The sequence below is a fragment of the Desmodus rotundus genome, chromosome 7, assembly GCF_022682495.2.
Source record: "Desmodus rotundus isolate HL8 chromosome 7, HLdesRot8A.1, whole genome shotgun sequence".
Classification (NCBI taxonomy): domain Eukaryota; kingdom Metazoa; phylum Chordata; class Mammalia; order Chiroptera; family Phyllostomidae; genus Desmodus; species Desmodus rotundus.
Genome location: NC_071393.1, coordinates 29,963,608 through 29,984,995, shown reverse-complemented (window position 1 = coordinate 29,984,995; position 21,388 = coordinate 29,963,608). Strand labels below are relative to the sequence as shown.

Here is a 21,388-nt window from a genome sequence, read left to right as displayed (position 1 = left end):
TTAAATGATCTTGGACAAATTTAAATAAATGACCCCTTCTTGAGCTTGCCCAAACCCAGAGGGTCACTTATCTAGAGTCTCTAAGTTGACCACAAGTGACAACAAATGGCATGTAACCCATGGCAAAGGTCTGTTCGAGGGATAGTGTTCAATCTGCAATAATCTGTGTGCATAAACACTTCTCACAGTTCTGGCTGGTGTGGCTCAGTGGATTGAGTACTGGCCTGGGAACTGAAAGGTCACCAGTTCGATTCCCAGTCAGGGTACATGCCTGCGTTTTGGGCCGGGTCCCCAGTTGGAGGTGTACGAGAGGCAACTGGTCAATGTATCGCTGTATCTCTCACACATCGATGTTTCTCTCCCTCTCTTTCTCCCTCCCTTCCCCTCTCTCTAAAAATAAATAAGTAAATAAATAAAATTAAAAAAAATGTTTCTCAGGCTGGGCTGCTCTGCAGGACCATGATATCTAGGTCTGCCCTCCTTCCATAGAGCATCCAATGCTCCCACAGTGTCAATAACCTTGCATTTTCGGAAGTTCCCATCTGCTGCAGGAGAATGTGTCTGAGAGTATGGGTGAGTTACCAGAGCCCCAGTGGTTCTCCCAAGTCCTTGGTCCCCCACAGTCCCTGATCACTGCACCTGCCCAGGCTGCTGTGTGATCGCAACAGGAGGCTGACATTTTGGCCCCCATGAGCCCCGAAGACGCCAGGGAGGGCCTCAGGAGCATCCCACAGGGTCACACCCACAGCTGCACAGGACAGGCACGGTGGGGGATCCTCACTCCTCAGTTTACATGAATGGCGCAACTGCTATCACGCAGGACCCAACCTGTAGTCGTTGCATTGGCCCTGCATCCCAGATGGAAACCAACCAATGGTGAGACAACCACTGCAGGGGACCCGCAGAGGAGCCTGCCCACAGCCGGAAGAAGGAGCACTGTCTGCCCCGGCACACTAGGTCAGAACCTACCACCACCTCAGTGGAGGTAAACCATCACCCAAATCACGAATGATGAGAACCTGCCTGCTCACCCTGGTTGTGACAGCAGCGTGTTCCCGAGTGAGGTCCTAGGAGCTAACCCCCTGCGGGAGGGAGGAAAGAAGCTGTCCTCTTATAAAAACATGGCAGAGAATGGGGAGTCTCCAGAGTCTGCCTGAGCTTTCTTCTCGCCTGGTCTGACATCCCTATGCTGGAGTCTCTAAAGCAAGTGCCTGTCACAGTCTACTTGTTTCCAGGTCGCAGCTAGCTAACTGGCCCTGTCCGGTGGCAGGGAAACATCGCCTGGCCTTGCCTCTGTGTGCGGGGCAGAGCGGCAAGGTCAGCCAGTGTCCACAGGGTCACATTTAGTGACCGGGGAGGAGAGCAGGAACAGGCATTACACATTGAGAAAAAAAGGACACGCACAGAATGATGAGGTTCACGCAGGTACGTTCCTGAAAAGGGATGTATGTGTTAATAACAAATATACCTTTTTTCTAAAGAAAAGCTCTGCTACCCACCCAGCCTTCCACCAGGAACCTGGAGACCGACTCCAGCGTCCACACAGGGACACCCCTCTAGCCTTCCCCCACCCTCAGAGCCCCACCTTCATCGTGGGTGTCGGAAGAGTCGCTGAGCTCGGTGGGGATGCCGTCACTGTCGTTGAAGTCCAGGGACGGGGAATTCACCGGCGCCATGAGCTCCATCTTCTCCTCGGTGATAGTGTCCACGGCGAGCTCCTTCTCGAGGGACCCGGTGCCCTCCAGCACCTCCTCCTCCAGGGGCAGGCCATCGAACTGGGGTGGGGAAAGTGTGGTCACCCAACAGGGAAGTCAGGGACCTGGCCCCGGAAGCCCTGCGGCTGCCGGGAGCTGGGCTTGTGTCCCGCCATGGAGGCAAGGGCCCTGTATAAGGCCCTACCTGCTCGCCCAGCTCCCCTCAGAGAGCACAGTGAGTCCCCGGGGGGCAGACTCAGCTCCCGCAGCCTCAGGCCTGTTCCCGGAGCCGCACCTCCACTGTGATATGTCAGCCTGCACCTTGCTACCACCTTGTTTTCTAAGGGGCTCAAAAGGCTTCATAAGCATTTTAGACTCATTTTCTCCTTAGCACTAGCAGGGAATAGATACAATTCTTGACATTCTAAAGATAACCCCAGAGGCAGAAAATGGAGACTTGGCATGAAATGAATGACGATCCCATCGTAGGACCAGGTAGATGGACCCTGGAGCCCCTGTAACACACGCTTGCCTTTCCTGAGAACCCCACCTGTTCCTCTACCCACCAGCTCACCCCGGCTACTCTGCCTTCAACGAGCCTCGATCCTCTGTAACCAAGCCCCAGAGGACAGAGAGCCTTCTTACACACTTTTCTCTCTTTCATAAAGTCTAGCACAACGGGAAACAAGTCAGAGTGTACATACTCGGGACTCGAAACCATCCTGCGTAACTGAACAAACAGGGAACAGTCCCATAGTCTTACAGTGGCGTACAACTCTACCGTCAGATCAGGGCAGTGAAAGCAGGGCCCGGAAGGGCTCTCCCGGGGGGCTCATCTGGAGCAAGGCACTTGGTCGGTTTTCACTGCTAACAGCTAAACAGAGTCATTACCCGAGACACAGGGAGCCCAGCCCGGGATCCAGACTGCACCTTCAGAGTGGAGCGGGCCCATCTGCTACACGACACCTCCTTCAGGGACCTGACCAGAGTGTCACCCACCTCCCTTCACCCACTCCCCAGGTTGCTGTCCCACAGGGTCAACACAGCTAGGCCACACTGGCCACTGGGTAAGGGGTGCGAGCAAAGGGCTCGCGGCCCATACCGAGACGGGGGCTTCGCTGCTCCCCGTGGATGTCAGCGTGCTGTTGGTGATGGACTTCTTGGGCAGCTGCGGACTGGCATCCGGCTTGGTCTCTATGCTGCTTTTGGATGAGCTGTCGTTCACTTCATTCTCTTCCACAGGGATCTCCTCACAGTAGCTAGAAACAGACCCATGAGCCCAAGTCAGCCTCATGTCAAAACTGTCCCATCTATGCGTCCAGAACTGTGGCTTTCCTGCACCTCGGCTTTGCCTCTGACCTCACACAACTACTCACCCCTCCCCACCACTGCTCTCCTAAAACCTCCTTCCTACCTCATACCCCAGCCCCCACATAAAATGTTTGGTTCCAAACTCACCTTTTCTAGACACCCTCCTTAGACTTGTCCCTGCTAAAATAGGACCATTATTTGTCGTAAACTATTTTCTCCCACTGGTGTCCCGTCCCGTCCCAACCTGACCACTTGAATGAAACACCTGGGCTCTGAGCCCACATCTTCTTTCCCGCAGTGTCCCACACTAGGACAGAACTCCAGACATGAGTTCCCTTCGGGGGCCTGTCCAGATTCTGCATCATTCTAGCCAACTTCTCAGCATTGTACACCCAAGGGGAACACTCCTTGAGCTAGAGGCAGGTGCCCTTCTAGGGACACTTCGGGGATGTCACTGCAACCTCTAAGGGAGAAGTCATCATTGTCATCATCAACATCTGACTTATACTTTATGTATTACCACACCTGGATGCATCTGAGTAAGTCATTACATGCGTCTGAGAGATCACCAAATGACATCCACAGAAGTTAAGTGGTACCACCACTCAGTGTCAGAAGTCGTCCCTGAGCCCAGGTCTGCGTACCACACATCCGATGCTCTTTCCTCATGTTCTGTTGCTCTGTACCTCTCACACTACCACCAAGCCTCCCCTACCTTCCAGCCTCACACATACTGGCATCACTTTGCAGTCCCCTCTTTCTCGACTGCCAACAGTATGTGGTAACAGTAATACACCCTTCTCCTTAGAATATCCTTCTCTTGGCTTCTAGGACATGAAACCCCCAGTGCTCCTCCTGCTTCACTGAATATTCTTTCATGATTTCTCTTGCTGCTTCTTCCTCTGGTTGAGTATTCTCAGGACCAGTTCTTGGTGGCTGCAGCCCGTCTCATGATGGCTGTCCACTGAAACCCCTGACTGTGTGTCCCCCCCAGACTCCCTGGTGAGCTCCACCCTCACCCACACAGATGCCCGCACGACGTCTCTGAAGAGCAGTCACCTCAAACTCAAGTGGCCAAAACTAACCTCCTGTCCCTCCCCCTAGATTTGCGCTGTCATATCGTCATGTATCTCAGTTTGGAAGGACTCTACCCTTCCAGGTGGTAAATCCAAGAAAACCTTAAATCTACCTTTGGTTCCTTTTTGATCCATCAGAGAATCCTTTAACATACTTCTCTGGTTCTACCTTCAAACTATATTCAGAAACTACACACTCATTGTCATTTCTTCTTCTTTGTTTGAAATCTTTAACAAATTTTTCAGTTTTTTTTTTTTTTAGAGAGAGGGGAAGGATGGGAGAGAGAGAGGGAGAGAAACATCGATGTGAGAGTAAAACATTGATCAGTTGCTTTTTGCTCACCTACCACTGGGGAGCTGGCCCGCAACCCAGGAATGTGCCCTGACTGGGAATTGAACTGGCAAGCTTTTGGCTCACAGGCTGGCACTCAGTTCACAGAGCTTCATCAGACAGGGCTCATTGCTCTTTCTGCTGTTACCCTCCTGGTCCAAACCACTGTTACCTCTCATCTAAATGATCTAAATTATTCAGTAGCCCCTTAGCCAGTCTGCCCTTGCTCCCCTTCAGTCTCTTGGCAACCCAGGAGCCAGATCCTGTTAAAACGTTAAGTCAGATATTATCAGTTATGTACTCAAAGCCTTCCCATGTCTTCTCAGCCTGCTCTGAGTAAAAGCCAGCCATCACTGGCCTAGAGGCCCTTAGGGTCTGCCTCCTGACCTCCCCCCTTCCCACCTGCCCTCTTTCCCAGGGCTGGGCTCACTATCCCCTCTGCCTGGAGGCATCCTTGTAGCTTCCTCTCTTCCCTGCCTTCACTCAGTGTCCTCCCCAGCAGCCTTCACTGCTGACCCAGAACCCCCAGAAAGGCTCCCGGGCAGCCTGCTCCACCCCTCTCACCCCATTGTGTTGAAGTCGTCGTCGGGGGGCACGTAGTCCTCGTCATCACTGGTCAGGCCCAGCTCGTTCCCGTAGCACTGATGGACGAAGTGCCAGAGCTCCTTGGGGCACAGGGGCTGCAGGAGACAACAGAGGCACTGACCCTGCTTTCCTCGGGACCCTACTCTATGCTGAGGGCCAGAACAGCCACACTGCACTCTCCATGCTGACCCGAGAGGGACCAAAGCCTCTGTGACAGCCTCGGTGCCCTCACCCTCCTCTCAGGGACTCCACAAGGTGCCAAGCCTCTGCCTGAGAATGTCTTTCAGCAAAGCCAGGAACCTGGCCTGCACATACAACTCAGGTGTCCACATGGGACCACCCGGCCCCCAAGGACAGTAACTGTCCACTTCTCGCTGGCATGGATGCGGTCCAGCATGAAGTGGCGTGACATGGTGCTATGGTGGAGCGGGCGATTGCAGAGCTTCTGACCAGGACACGGAATGAGCACCAGAGAGCCCTTGAGCCATCCTAGCTGACACTGCAGAAGCCTCTGCAAACTAATAGAGGCCAGGCAAGCCCTGCTGTGTCGTATCCCAGAATGAGGCTTGGCCCCACAGGTGGCCCATTCTGCAGCTGGGCTGTCCCTGTGCTTAGAGGGAGGCCTGCGTTCTCATGGCTTAAGGGGCCTCAGAGGTCCCTGCCTTCAGCCTGTCTCGACTACCTAGATGCTTCCTTCTTATCCTTTATCCAGTTTGCTGACAGCTCTGTGTATTAGTTCCAGTTTTTCTTATTTCACTGAGTGTCTACATTTCCTGCTCAAAAGCACCGACCTAGGAAAAGTTAGCTCTCATGAAGTTCAAAGTGTTGGGAAAGAGGCAACAGAATGTCAAAGAACTAAGACCAGAGGTGGAGAACATGAGTATGTCTTGGCTTGGGAGGAGAATCCCTTGGCAGGGATAAGTGTGTAAAATAGAAGGGCAAGAGCATTAAGAAACACAAAAGCAGTCAATATGTTAAAAAATTATTCAAACTAGCCATTCTACTCAGCTTAGCCTGTCTACCCTGCCTCACCCCACCCGCTTCCTGGAAGAACCACACTGGAGGCTCTTGCCCAATCTTTCCCCAGGCTCTCTGTGCCTCCCAATGCACCCTGGTATTTCCCCTCGAGGTCCTGTGTGGTGTGATGTGACCCCACATGGCGGTGTAATGTGGGCCTGCTCCTAAAGGCAAATTCAAAGAATGTTTCCCACCAACAGATTTGATAAAGAACTTGAGTGCTCTCTGAGCCCATCCTTTGAAGGCATAGTTTAAGAAGCAGGCACTGTCAAGATGCTGTGAGCCAGGGTTCCAGAACAACACAGGCAGGGCTCTCCATAAGCCGGCAGGGCCGGGAATGGCCGCACCGTGCTGGCCCTTATAGGGCCAGAGGCAGGCACTTCTTCTCTTCTATCTGGACCTCTCCTCCTGTCTCCGGCCTCATGAGCACTGTTAACTCTGCCTGGGCCATATCTGCCTCTCTGCCAAACCATCTCTTCCCTTCTTAACAATCCACCTTCTCCGAGCAGCCTTCCCTGACCAGTCCCATCTGGCTCCGTGTGTCTGACCACAGTCAGGGCAAGCACCACCAGCAGGTCGCCCTGACCATCAGGCAGAACTCTTTCAGGCACCTTGTTCGAACTTTTGTGAACCACATGATGACCCTGTCTTGCGTAGAAATGACAGCAGTTATGAGCTGAGACTTCAAACCTGCCAGTGGAGACTCCAACACAGCATCATTTCCCCTTTATTGTGGCTAATAAAGGCAGAAGAGCTTGGCCCAAAGCAGTTACCAGGATTTATTGCCAGGGCTATATAGACGTTCAGTTTGGCAAAATCTCTTTATAATAAATCTACTTAATTGTATTTAGAGAGTCATAAGTTTGGGCTAGAGTCAAGGTAGATACACTCACACACAATATAATTGTAATTATATCATTTAATTTTTTTCTCACGTCTCTTTCTCTGGCCTGGAGTCTGTTCTCAGCACCTCACGGCCTCTTAGTGGGACCCTCTAAGGGCTGCAACCATGACATCTGCTTCATTAACACCTCTTCACCGTGTCCTTCAAACCCATGAGTGGCCATGGTGCTGAATTACCTCTATTTTCCCGGGTTCTCTACCTTTGATGCTCTGGCAGCCAAGGCCTTGCTGACCGGGAGCACCTGGCGCTCCCAGGGTCAGCTAATTCCCGGAGATGGAAAATTCACCTAAGAGCGCACCTTTCATGCACAACCAGCCAATCCAGAGCCCATCCCCAACCTCCTTATCTTGTCTCATACTCCAGTCCAACATTCCCTTGCCCTCATTGCCCCAGGGACAGGTACCAGACAACCAGAGACAGTGTCTATACACCAAAGCCCTACTCAATTGCTCAAACTAGCCAGTCCTAAGTCTGCTTGGCCTGCCTACCCTGTCTCACACCTCCCCTGCCCCTGGGAAAACCACACTGGAGGCTCTTGCCCAAGCTTTCCCCAGGCTCCCTGTGCTTCCCCACAGGGCCCTGCGTGGCCTATCTGTAAGTTCAGAAACTTACAGTCATTTTCCCATCTGCACTTCTCATCACATTAAAACAAGTCCTGGCACATTTGAAACTGAGCTGAGCACCTGGAGCCTGTGGTGACCCTGCTCCAGGCTGTAGGAAGGTCGTTTCCAAGGACACAGGCTCCTCCCAAGACTCAGGTCAACCCCACTGGTGAGAGGGCCTAGAGGACTTCCAGAGCTGCTGGGACTGGCCCAAGCCCCAGGAAAGCTCAGCCCTCCCCCAACCCGGGGCCCATGCCCAGGGGAAAGAACACCCAGGCTGGACACGCCTCCTCCTCAGGCTGAAGAAGCAGCAGGGCAGTACCCACCTTCTCAAGGAGCGCGTTCTGCCACAGCCGGAACATCATCATGTACGTCCTATCCCGCGCGCCAAATGAAGTGAAGAAGTGCTACATCGGAAGGGAAAACACAACAGGTGTCAATTAAGACTTACAACGTAATGAATGAGGTCATGCTGCTCCTCCCACTATTGATGTCACCGGCACATACAGCCAACTCTCAGTCACCCGTGACCATGGCACAGGTGTGCCAGCAGTGAGGACCTCAGAGGTGTTGCGGCCTCGAGTCCCCACTGGGCCTATGTCCTTCCACTCTCTGTGTTTGAGGTTCTCATGGCCACAAAACACTTCCTTCACTGCCTGCTGGGACTGGGCATGTGGGGGCTGAGAGCCAGCCTGAGGGGGAGAAGACCACCCTCACCCACTTGCCCCTTCATTCAACGATGCAACAAGTACTCTAACATTGGCACATGCTAGGCACCATTCTCCACATTTGGGCTGCAACACAAACCAAACAGAAGGAGAGCCTGTCTCTCACCCCAGTCCAATGCCACCCCCCACTCCCTATTAATGCAAGCCAAGGGCAGAAATAACAGGTCGGAGGACTGGGTTTAGGGGGCGGTGAGCAAGGTCCGAGATGAGACTCCACTTACCTTTTCCGAATCGGTGCAAACTTGGATGGCATTGGGAATGAGGCGAGCTGTTTTTTCTTTCGTCATGGAGCAGATGTCCTTTAAGCGGACGGTTAGCTGGTGTTGCCACCGGGACAGAGAGGGGATCAGAAGCAAGGAGAGGCGTCAGCATAGTCAGGTAGAGCGCTTGCGCGGACCAGTCCAGACAGAGGAATCCCGTGTATCCATGTGCCTCCAAACCTCCTGAGGGACCCCCGGCTCACCCCTGATCTCGGAGGGCACAGGGAAGTGGGGCCCAAGCCTTGCCTGGAGCCCATGGGTGCCTCGATTCGCGGTCCAGGAGCCCCTGCTCACTTCTGCACCGTTTGATAAAGGTGCAGAGGTCCTGTTACTGTGTCACTTATAGCAACATGGGGCAATAGCCCTGGATGGGACCATAAACGTCACCTAGTTTATCTTTTCCCACTGTATTTTATCAGATGAGGAAACAGAGGCAAAGAATACAGGATGAGCCTCAAATCACCCAGCTAATTATTAGTTGCAGGATCCAGAAAGCATACTAGCCAGTTCCTCTGAGTGCCAATGCCCTTTTCCTCTACTATCCGGCCTTCTGTGGTGACCCCTGCCAAGTCTTTGTTTTTGGCAAGTGCTCTCCACACTCTTTTCTACACCCAGGCGGGTGGGAAGGGAGGACGTGGTAGGGGGGATTTAGCCTCCCAGACTCAGACACGTGGTTTTCTTAATTACGAAAAGGCTGGGTGGAGCATGAAGTCAACCATGGGAAGAGAGTGGGAGGCCTCAGCCCAGGGGACAGCCCAGGAAGGCAGCCCCCAGTCTTTACCAGGGTTTCCCAGCGGAAGATGTTGCTGTAGAAGCAGATCCAATTTTCAGAGAGGTAGAGTCGGCCCTGAAGAAGAATGTCTCTTTGGAGTGCACATGAGTAATCTGTGGGATGGGGGAGGGGGTGACAGAGCTCAAAGGCAGGAAGCACTTGCTGCACACCTCCACAAATCAGGCCTGCCATCCCACCCACAGCACCAGGGAGCCCAGCCACCACTGCCCAGGTGTGTGTGAGCTCGTGGCCAAGGGAGTCCCTAGCATCTCATCATCAGGAAAGTGAAGGGTGTGAAATACACGGCTGCCTACAGGCAGAGGAACAGCTGAGACAGCAGAGGATCTGGAAGGGCATATAGAACCATAGGCTACCCCTCCCCAGCCCACAACGGCCCCAGCCTGTCACTGCTGAACCATCTGCAGAGAAGGGTGGGAGTGACTCCTGCCAGGCTGGGCTCTCTCGAAGCCACCACACACATGGTGCTCGGCCCCGAGCCCTAGCCACTGGGTCAGTACTGTGGATGGCCTCTCTCCCTGTTCCCAGATGGACTTTCTTACTTGAGGAACCTCTAGGAAGAGGTCTGAGTGATACCCCCAAACTCCCAGACTTCCTCCTGGGCCCCAACTCCCACATCACCCAGCTCACCAACGATGAGGCGCTCCGTGTCTGGAAGCTGTTTAAAGAGCTTCCTGAAGTCTTCGTTTCTCTGTTTGTAAGTGGGACTTAACACCTGCATGACAATGGACAGGGTTAGTGGGGTGTTCCCCATTCTGGGCAGTGGGGAGGAAGGTGCAGGAGGAGCACCTGCCTACGTGTTTAAAAGGCAGAGATGGGGCTTGTTATCCTGCACACCCTCAGAGGCCAGGGAAGGCAAAGGGGGCTTGGCACGGGAAGGTCACTGCGGAGAGTGTGATGCTGTCGCAGGCTTTGTGGCCAGTGTCCGTCAATGAGAAAAAGTTAAACACACTACTTAGCAGGCCCACATTAAAGCCCAAGAAGACAGAGGAAGGGGGTCACCTCCGGGGAGCCTCCTGGCACACCCCCATGTCAGCTATTGCTGTTCTGCCTTCCACTGGCAGGAGCACTCCCTTGACAGTGAAGCAGGGGCCCAAGGGGGCTGCTCACCCCCCCATCAGGACTCAGAACATCATGGTGCCCAGCATACTCCCCGGAAGAAGGTGTCATGACTAACAGTAAGCTCTTGCTGCGTATGAAGCTCATGATTGGGAAAAAAATAATAAAACATAAGACTAGTACAATGTTATATACATCCATCATATTGCGGGGAAGAACCCTACTTTTCCAAAGACTGTACTAACCAAAGTCACAAAACCGGTACAAGGCTAAGCAACCAGTAGAGAATTTAAAAGTACATCTGGCAACAAGAGGCACCCAAACTCAATCCCTCACCATCCTTTGTAAGATTATCTAATCCAGCCCTTATCACTGAGGAAACTAAGGCCAGAGAGAAGTCTCCCTGTGCCCAGGGTCCTCCAGCTGGTCAGTGGCAGATCTCTCAATCCCTGTTCCTGTGCTCACCTCCTACCACCACCTGCGTCTCCAGATGCCCTGTGCCAGCCTCGCTTTTGGGGTGCCTCAGTACAGGCTGATACACATAAATTATCCTAGCAAATCCTCCTTGGAAATACTGTGTTGGCCAAAAAGTCCATTTAGTTTTCTCCATAAAATAAAAGACACATTTTTCATTTTCACCAGTAACTTTATTGATTTGGATATTTTGAGTATGTTGGTTATCTCCCACATGGTATAATGATTGTTCTCAATTAGTGTCTCGATTTGATTGCTATGAACTTCAACTGGTCTACCTGATCATGGAGCATTGCCCAGTGAGAAATCTCCGGCACGAAACTTCGCACACCACTTTTGATGCATTCGATCAGTCACAGCACTTTGTCCATATACCGCACAAGTCTTTTCTGTGTGTGTTTCGGTTGCATTTCTACCTTTCTTTAAATAATAAAGCACAATACCCCCCAAATTTTGTGCATTTTCTTCCATCTTCAGTAGTAAAATGGCTGCACAAAAATTCACCAATTTTGATAAATTATTTTAAATGCCCGCTAATATGACAGCTGTCACAATACAATCTAACAAAATTGTTTCAAATGAAGTTCAAGACATGTAAGTGCTACTAGAGAAGCATGTACAGCAAAAAAACTAAACAAAATTTTGGCCAACCCAACACCATGAGCCAGTGGGATACACGAAAATCTTGCTCCTTCCAAGCTCACAATCTTAAACCCCGCCCCCCCAAACCAAAAAGCCAGTGCCCTGCAGATGAAAGGCACCAAGGACGATAACGGCACAGAAAGATCCGTGCTCCGCAGCGGAGACACGTCTGCACTCCGCCTGCCAGACTGCTGACCTGCTTCTGCCAGGAGCACACTTGAGCAGACGGGCCGTCCCGGTGATGGGGACAGACAAGTCGTGGTCATTTGCACCTGCTCACCCACTTTCCAGGGGTCCCCCGGCCTACAGATGTTGTGACAACAGCATGAGCTTTCTGCAGAGCGGAACGGCCCACAGGGAAGCGGAGGCGCGGCCTGACAGCACTCACCCGGCGCGCACTGACGGCCTGAGCTGAGGGGCCGGATGACTCCTGTATGGACACAGGGACGTCCCAGGAGCTTAGAAGAGAGAGAGTGAGTGACGTGACTCCTGTGTGGAGACGTTTTCCACAAGTGAAAGGGGGAAGAGAATGCTTTTAACTGCTTTGCCTAGAGTTGATTTGAATTTTAAGCTTTTGTTTTGGCTTGCTTATAGAATGAGTTTTACTTGCCACAGTGGACGCCTGGCTACTACCCCAAAGCAGTGCTGTGTTGCAGAATCCTGAACTTTGAGTATCACCTGCCATATGTTTGAACCAAGTATTAGGGGGTGACTGTTTGGGACCCAGCCAATCCTACGATTTCTGTGGCCAGAAAGGACCCCAGGGTACATGTGTCTGGCCCCTATTTTACTTCCACAGTGGCCCCAGATAGCCACTCTCAATGGCTGTCTGGCCTTGCAGGACAGAGCCACACACTTAAGAGCCCAGCTTGACGCTCACTCCATTCCCAACTATGCCCTCGTGATCTCTGGAGCTGCAACCAGCTGCCAGGGACAAGTCACCCCCGCTGCAGGCCCTTCGCAGGCAGCGCTCCACCTGCCCGCAGGGTGTGTATCCCCCCATCTCACACATGAGGAAGCTGAGGCACAAAGAGGTGGAGCAACTTGCCCAAAGAAATGTGGTCACTAAGTGGGAGTGTGGACTACGACTCCTGGCAGTCCGACCCATCACTCCGCCTGGCCTCAGGGGCACTGTGCTGAGTAAGAGCAAAACAGCAAAGATGCCCCATCAGAACGCGCTCTCTTGGGGATGAGACATTCACCCGCTCTGGGCTGCCCACAGTCTCCCCTGCCCACAGGCGGGTCTTTTGATGGGGGTCGGCGGGGAGATGATCTAATCCAACCCTTACATTACTGACAAGGGAACTAAGTCATATCTGGAGCTCTCTGGTAGCAGGGCTAAGTGGGGAATGACAGGGCGCACAGGACTGTCACCCAAACACAGAGAACTGAGGGTGCACACTCACGGCTGGGACATCCTCAGGTGCATGCCAGCAGTGGAGCTCCGCCTCAGCAGGGACCTCTGCAGCCTTCCTCAGGTACCACTGGAGAAGCTGGTCATCCCGCTCCAGCAGGAGGCTCGAGAGCACCCCAGATTCTGTCAGAGATTCCATCGCTTCCCGAAGCTACACCTCTCACTGGAGCCCAGCAGCTAGAGCTCTGCTTCCCTGCTGTCCCCTCGGGACGCAAACAGGAGCACCTGGACTGAATGCAGGCGGGTGGCCCCCGGCTCCACAGCAGAGGATCTAGTGCCCCTGGAGGGTCTCCTGTTCTCTCCTAGAGCTCTGCTCCCAGCACAGTTTCACAGGTGGGAGGATGTGGTCAACACAGTTCTTGGAATGGGCTTGCTGGCCAGTCTCCCATGGCTGCGTTTTGCTTCACCCTGCTCAGCTCCCACAGTGTGTCCAGTCTTCAAGCCAAGAGTGACTCAGAGGGGATGGAGTGCGGCCCCTCCTCCTGGTCAGTGTGCACAGCCACTCTGAGACACCAGCAGAGGCCAGAAGAGTAGTCAACACGGCAGGTGCATAGGGCTGGCTGAGGACTCTGAACGGCAGGCCCCAGGTAGACAGGCAAACTGCACAGGAAGAGCGTGACCCCACAGCCACGTCCAGAGGTCCACCCCACGGGTTACTCACATGCAGCAGAGTGGCTCATAGGTGCTCTGAAACTCCAGAGAGGGAACCAGCGCCCAGCCCTGCAGCTCTGTCTGGCCTGTCCTGTGCACAGTCATTCAGTGTGCAATCTCTACTCTGGGCGGACGGGTCACTCTGACTAACTGCCCTCCCCCCGGCAGAGCAGCCACCAGAGCCTCCGGCAACAGAGTCTGCGCTCAACCCCACCCCTGCACACACCCCTTTCCTCCAGGACCTTATTCCTCTTGGCTGACCAGCAAACAACTTCTTTGTTAGATTCGCTGGTGGGGGAACGAGGGGGGGAGGCAGGACGGGTGGGCGGGCAGGGCCACGGCCCTACACATGCTTCACGTTACAGAATCTGGTGAGGGTACTGGCCAACGTCCTGCAGTAACCCTGGCCTGGCCTGGCCTGGCCTCCAGCAGATGTTTCCTGCGATGGAAAGTAGCTGGTCACCGAGCCAAGTGGGGGAGGGGGGCGAGAAGGTGCCGGGGCGCTGCTGTTGTGATGAAATCTGAAGTTTGAGACTCCTTAGGGACACACTCTCCCCCCGCGGATCCATCCATTCACTAAATTCCCTGCAGCAGCAGCAGCAGCAGCAGGAGCTTTGGAACTTTAACTCTGCTTATTGCAGACATGCTGCGAGGAGAAGGTGAGGTCCACCACCCCTGAGGCGTCTCCTTCCTTTCCAGAGGCCCTGCCCTGCCTCCAGCACTAGCATCGGGGGATCAAGGCCAGGAGGATTCCTAGGCAGCTCACAACCTGAGGGTCAAGTAGCAATGCTAAGAACAGAGAGTTTGGCCCCATGTCAGAAGAAGAGAGCCCAAAGCAGGAAAGCTGAGATCTCCTGAAGAGGAATGGGAGCCTGGCCAATGAGGGCAACAGGAGCTCCAGACAGAGAAGTGAGGGCCGGAGTCTGCATGCAGCACAGTCTAGGAAGACTTTCACTCCCTAGAAGGGCAGACCTTTGAAAGTAAAGGGGCCCCTCCCGTGCCCTAACCTAGTGCTGCCCACCGTGCCAGGAAGGTCTCACACCTGCCCAGGATGATGGATGGCGCCTTTGTCCCAGGAGCCTCCGTGATTTGATGTGCAGCACTCAGACCCTCATGCGCTTGAAAACGACCTACAAATGCACTGAGAGTGTGGACTCTTGATTCCCAAACCCAAAGACTGGGACTCAGAGGAACCTGAGGTCTCCTGGGGGGAACAGTGCTGGAGAAAGCAGAGGAGAAGTCTGAAACCTTCTGCAGACTCCTGTACTCTTCTCTCAGCGAACACCCCCTGGGCCCAGCCAGGGCCTCCCTCCACCCCATCACCACCTTCTCCAGGGAGGATCGTCGCCCAGACGGCTTCAACTCATCCACAGCACTCAGCATGATTTTGTTTTAACCGTCAGCTGCTCAAAAACACTGCACCAAACGAGTGCATTCCTCACCCACCTCTAACACCGTTCCTGCTGACCCGGCATCTCATGTGCACCCGCCCACCGGGCTCGCTGACGCCATGCACACAGGCTTGGGGTGCCCAGTCCCCACCACATCCTCCCAGTCACACACCGGACTTGCTCCCTGCCCTGAGTGTGTCAGCCTTGTCCTCATGCTCTAAAGAGACTCAGGACCTCTGTTTTCCAGGTGACCAGGTGCTTCTGTCGTGGGCCACACAGACCCGAAGACCTAGGCCCACGAGGGCTCATTCTACAGTACTTCCTCAGAAACATCTGACCACTGCTGTGACCAAACACGGAGATGACCATCGGGGTTGCCAGGGGATGAAGCAGGTGGAGGATGAGTCTCAGCATGTCAGCCTTTGTCTCCTACACTCCCCAACAGCCGGCCGGGCCAGGCCAGGCTAGGCTGGGCTGGGCAGGGCAGGGCAGGGCAGGGCAGGAACGGTCCGGGTCTGAGGAGAGGGAACTGGCCCTGAGCTAAACATTAACTCTGTGGCAAACACTAGGCGCTGGGACCAAGTGGTACCCCCTCTTGGGGCACAGCAGGGGGAGGAAGGGTGGGAAGGAGCCCAGGAGAAAAACAGGTGGATTCTGATGGAGAACTGACCTCATCTAAGACACTAGTTAAGACCCTCAAACAGCCCTGGCCCTCCAACCCAACCAAATTGGGACAGGGAGGGGGCAGATGGGAGATAAAGAGACAGGGGTGGGGAAGTGACTGGGCCCTGAGAGGAGCCATAGGGTGGGTGTGGTGTGATGCGAGAAGGTACAGCAGAGTAGGGGGTGTGGTCTCCCCTGGAGACCGGACCACCCTGTGGAAAGTTAACAATGGCAGCAGGGGAACAGGAAGACTCTTCAAAACAATGGGTAAATAACAGAGGGGAGGCAAACACAGTCGGTCCCCAGAAAACAACAGCAGGCTCCCAAGGTTGGCAGTGGCAGGGTTCTGCAGCCCCACTCCACAGTCCCCAAGGGTGCCCGTTTCATTCCTGCAAAGCTCTCTTCCTCTGACTCTCAGTCCCAGGCCTACCAGACATCTTGGCCTTAGCGCAGGACAGGCACTGCCCCTTCCCTGCTGCGAGAGCCAGCTTCGGACCCCAGGCCAGGGTATCAGGCAGCTAGGCTCTGGTCCAGGGCAGCTGCCAGGGTCCAGGCACCTGTCTTCTGAGCGCAGGAGCATTCCTTCTGCAGGTAGCCATGGAGGGGATGGACCCCAGGAAGGAGAGGTGAGGCAGGTGAAGATGTTGTCTTCGCCCACCTGAGGCACCAGGGAGATGACCTCTGCCACTGTCTGCCTCCTGCTCCTCAACGTGAGCCCACTGCACCCCACAAGGCCATCTTCAGGGACAGTCTGCAGCCCTTCGGCCTCCAGCTCTGCCCTTGGGCCCCTGCTGAAGCCAAAGCCCCCTTTCTGCTTATCCCTCCATCTCAGGTGTGTTGGGGCTGTGCCCCCCAAGCTGGGGGGCCACGATGGCTGAAACTGGATGGTCAAGTGAGGGACATATTTGTGATCAGGCCTGGGAGGGATGTGGCCAGCTGCAGAGGACGCAACCTTCAAACCTCACCCTTCACCTAACAGTCCTGCCTCAGCCTCTCCCCATGCCCCTGGGGTCTGGCCACTTCCTGTCACGGGATCGGCTCTATAAGCCAAGGTGCTTTGTCATCATGAGCAGATAAAATGTAGAGAGAGACAGATGAAGGAGGCAGCTGTGAGTGGGCAGGGAGGTGCTGGGCAGCTTCTTCTCTCATCAGACCGGTCCTGTCTACCTAGTGGGCCAGCAACACCGCCCTGACTCTCACTGGCCTGAGTCTGGCCGGAGCATCTCCATACGTCCCTTGGGCTGGGGCTGCAAAGCCTTAACCTATCTGCAGGATTTCCGGTGCGAGGATGTGGGGGTGGGGGGCGCCCTCCACTAGTGTCAGGACAGAGATGGTAAAGAGGACCGTCAGAGGCGCTAAGGACGGGAGACGGGTCAGAGTCCAACCATCCAGGCGATACAGAGGCTGGTACAGGGACCGGGCAGATGAAAGGAAAGCAGAGAAGCAGGTCAGAGCCACAGGGGCAGGGCAAGGGCCTCCTAAAACCTGTGGATAGACTCCTGGGAGGCAGTTCTGCAGACCGGGGGGTGGGGGGGTGGGGGGGGTTGAGCTGAGGTTTCGGCCTCCAGCTCTGGTGGGGCATTTGCACAGCAGAGCAGACACATGCATGCCGCCCTGAAGGAGAAAGGTAGCCACCCAAGGGCACCCTCGCCCAAGTGCAGGGATCCAGGTGGCTCTGAGAAAATACTCAGGTCACGACTTCCTGATGAAACCATGCAATCATGAGAGGAGAAGAGCCACGCTCCAACCAAGGGTCCCGTCAGACTGCGCACACCTGGGGGTGACGCCTGCTGTGTGGTGCAGATGCCCCGAAAGGATGAGCCCAGAGCCAGAGCCAGAGCCAGAGCCCGAGCCCTGGTCTCCTGGTCTGGGCCCTAGGAGGGCAAGGGTTTCACTGGGCAGGGGAGGGTCCCCGTGTTACTTGAAGCATCCTCTCCAGGGCTCTAACCACTGTGGTAGCTGCTGACTCGTTTTTTGGATATAAAAACACATGACAGTCTGGCTGGTGTGGCCGGCCTGCAAACTGAAAAGTTGCCAGTTCCACTCCCAGTCAGGGCACACGCCTGGGTTGCGGGCCAGGTCCCCAGTAGGGGATGCGTGAGAGGCAACCACACAGTGATGTTTCTCTTCCTCTCATTCTCCCTTCCTCTAAAAATAAACAAATAAAATCTTAAAAAACAAATAAAAACCCATGACAAAAGAATGAAAAGGTAAACTGGACACAGCTGACATCCATAGCTCAGGCCTGCTGGAGGTCCCTTGTTACCTCTTGGCTTCGATCTCAGGGGAAGATTAGCATAACCAAGAAGAGGGCAGCAGCAGGCTGGGGAGAGTAGACACGGGAGCCACATCTTCCTAAATCGGGGAGCAGAGGAGGAGGCAGCAGCAGGAGGACACTTCCAGCTGGGTCCCGGGCCGCCTGGCACCACTGAGAATGTGGAAGGAGCCCCAGCGTGGCAGCCTGAGGCCCCTGTGCACTCGGCTACTGTGAATGAGGGTCTGTGGTGGATGGGGAGCCAGTGATGCTTCTGCTATTCATTCAAGGTGAGGATAGAGGGGGAGAGGCAGGGGAGGCCTGGGAGTCACGTGTGTTCTGGGGACGGTTTTGTAAGTTTTGCAGAGTATGTCAGGGCTGACTGCCTCTGCGAGTCTCCAGCGGCTGGGGGAATCAGCCAGGAAGCAGGTCTCTGGCCCTGCCCAGCTCCTCTGCCCTCCCTCATGTATCTGTCATCAAAACCCTTGACTTCTGGGCCCTTCGATGGCAGCTGGCTCTGCAGCTGAGAGGCAGCTGTACTTCTAGCTGTCCCTCTGCTGAATGCTCAGATGCCAGCTTGTACATGTGGGGCTGAGGGACAGGAAATCAGAGGTGAAGGGACAGGAGAATGACAGGACAGAGCAAAGCCTGCAAGAATCACAGAGAGAGGGCCAGCCAGGAGACTGGAAACCAGAGGGAAGAGGTAAAGTAGAGGTGGGGAAGGAAAATGGAAGTCAGAGCAGAAGAGGCAGGGCAGGAGTCAAGGAAAGGGAAGGCGAGACGAAACGAGCCTGATGCAAAGCAACAAGGAGGGAAGAGGGCACAGAGTCTGGCCACCAGGATGGGCCTGCAGGTCTCGATGAGAATGTTTCCGCTGTCTAATATCGGTGGTCAAGCGTCTCCAGTCCCCTTGGGCACTGATTTTGCAAGACAGCTCAGAAGGGTGGAAGGTTTCATGGGGTCAAGGATGCGAAATCCCTGCTCAGCTCCCTGGAAAGTGCCTCCTGCTCTTCCACTGCTTCCCCCCCTACCCCGAAGGACCTGTGCTCTATGCAGCAGGGAGGCCATGAGGCCAGGGAAGGCCTTGGGGGTCCAAGGTGGCAGGATGGGAAGGAAGAGTTGCTGAAGGTGCCTGCTCCCCCCGCCGCCCCCGCAGGCCACCTCAGCCCTCACCTCCCCGTATCAGCACAGCCCCACCTCTGCCCCCTCTGTGCTGCGTTGGGCTAAGCCAGGAGGATCGATCAACGCACGGAGCCACCCCGGTGTGGGCAGGCCGCTGCGGAGCAGGTGGGAAGCCTCGGGTGGCCACTGGCATGTGGGGAGCATTTGGGGAATCACTGAGCTGAATGGAGAACATCCCTGTGCCCCACCCTCCAAGTGATTCTGACCCAAGTCCCTGCCTTAAACCCAAGTGTCTCCCTATCCCATCCCCAGAGTGTCTTCAATTTCTGTCCCTCACAAACACCCTGTCCCACTCCTTGTCCAAGCCCACATGACCTGCTGGAACAGAGCCTAGGGTTTCAGAACAGAGGAAGATGGCGACCATGTGACCCCTCAGGATTGAGTGGGAGCAGTGGTACCAGGGGCCCAGCAGAGAGGTGAGGCCAGGCCACGGCACAAACAGCCAGCCCCTCCACTGTGCGGTCCCAGGGGGTGTGCCCACCCTGCTGGACCAGCGGAGACGTCGGTCCCCCGCTCCTCTGGGGACATTTCAACATCCTACAGCCCCGTCTGCACGGTAAGGGGAGGCAGCCCCACCACGCAGTTTCGGGGCCCGGAGCAGCAGGCCGAACCATCCCATGGATGACCCCAGGCTTCAGCTCCACCACAGACCCAAGTGCGGGGGTGTCTCTAGAACAGGCTTCTGAGGTGCACCCAGGAGTGGGGGCCCAAATGCCACTACATGGGACAGTCTCTCTGTACGACTAGGGGAAATTCTTCTGCCTGCATCTCTCCCCAGATGTCTTGGTTAGAGACATCAGGGCCCTCAGCTCGGTGGTCCAGAGCTGTCTCCGTGGCAGAATTCTGTCGGTCTTCCCTGGCTGGTCTCTTCCAGTAAGTCTGGAGGAGCATGGCCAGGAGTCCAAGGCAGGATGAGGTGCGCCCAGCCCCCTTGGGTGCCCTGAATCAAACTTGCCCTGCCAGTAGTCCTGCCCAGCAGCAGGGGAACACTGCTGTGTCTGGTGTTTGATGGAGGGCTGGTCAGGGCAGAGGCCCACCCACCTGGGCCCCTCCATCTGCTACAGACCCCAGGCAGCCCTCCTGCACGCCATACCTCTCCATCCCCAACCATGTCCCCATCCCTCCCGCTTGTGTGCACCCACAAGAAGAGAAACAGGGATACTTACATTATACCAGCTCTGGCTTTTCTGAAAGGACAAAATAAAAGAGGAAGTCACGTTAGTCATGGAAGAGATGGTGGGCATAGCCAGGCTCTCCTGGCTCCAGAGGGCAGGTGACACAGACAGCAGGGTGGCAGCGAGGAGTCCAAATGCAGCTGAACACTCCCCCGGGCCACCTGGGAGAGCCCTCCTTTCTCAAGGCAGCTCCGAAGGAAGGCTGGGGGCAGCCCATGCTGGCAGCTCTGCCGCGCTGGGGGGACAGGCAGTGGCAGCACCAGCCAGAGCTCAACCGGAAAGGAGTCGGAGCCCCATCACAAGGTTCTTCTGATGGGGGGCAGGATGCAGGGCAGGCATCCGAGACCCAGTCCCCAATGGGCCCTGACCAGAAGCAAAGTGCGGAGGGAGACCGCCGACCTCCCGCTGCTGTAGGCCCCTCTGAAGAAGGCGGGCAGGATGCCTGGGTGTGAGGGGGGAAGGGACTGCCTGGAACCCTTCCAACCCTGTTGTCAGGGAGCAGCTGAGCCGTTCCCACTCCTGCTCAGCTGTGTCCTCAGCGGTAACAGCAGGGGTGGGGGGTGGAGCTCTGCACCAGGAGGAAGGCTAGAGCACATAACTGCTAACTGTCACCCCCAAAGTGTGGTGCCATAACTCAACCATCAAAACCAGATTCCGCCCCAGCTCCAGAACACCAGTGCTCTCCATTCCCAGCCCAGGTAACTGAAAGGTGTTTAGGGGGAAGGAGGGCGGGCTAAGGCTGTGCCTTGTCTCTCTGTGACCTTGGGCCTGGGGGCCTTTGCACACATCCCACCGGGAAGGCTGACGGCACAGAGGAACAGACATGCACACGCAGGTGCAAACGCTTCTCCTTCGAGATGCTGACCCAACACATTCAGACTGGGGCTGGGGTGTGGCCAGTTTTAAAAAGCTGGCCAAGGGCGTAATTCAGGTGGAAAGTCACTAGGGAGAGGGGAACGCTGCCTGCAGCTCAACATCGTAACTGTGGGCAGAGCTGTCGATCTCGGGCATAGCTAACCACCCCTGTCCCGTCCCTCTGGTCTTAAAGGCCCACTGTCTCCAATGTCCGCTGTGCACAGCTGGTGGGTGCAGGGCAGGTGAGCATGTCTGTGGTGAGGAAGGTGTGGCCATGTGACCTCCCCTCCCCAGCTCTCCCATTCCAGCAGAAGCTGTGGACAGAGACTC

The 21,388-nt window shown here is 55.2% G+C and overlaps 1 protein-coding gene across 3 annotated transcripts in view; it reads right to left on the bottom strand.

Moving 5' to 3' along the window:
* Nucleotides 1-21,388, bottom strand: part of GRAMD1B (GRAM domain containing 1B) — a 156,898-nt gene that overhangs the window by 17,306 nt on the left and 118,204 nt on the right. For all 3 annotated transcript variants that reach the window (XM_053928102.2, XM_053928103.2, XM_053928105.2), the window contains 8 exons: nt 20,195-20,215; nt 9,929-10,013; nt 9,290-9,393; nt 8,470-8,565; nt 7,847-7,927; nt 4,977-5,092; nt 2,797-2,953; nt 1,586-1,775 (listed from right to left, as the gene is read on the bottom strand). In XM_053928102.2, coding sequence (XP_053784077.1) covers nt 1,586-1,775; nt 2,797-2,953; nt 4,977-5,092; nt 7,847-7,927; nt 8,470-8,565; nt 9,290-9,393; nt 9,929-10,013; nt 20,195-20,215 — 850 coding nt within the window. The remainder of the gene's footprint in view (nt 1-1,585; nt 1,776-2,796; nt 2,954-4,976; nt 5,093-7,846; nt 7,928-8,469; nt 8,566-9,289; nt 9,394-9,928; nt 10,014-20,194; nt 20,216-21,388) is intronic.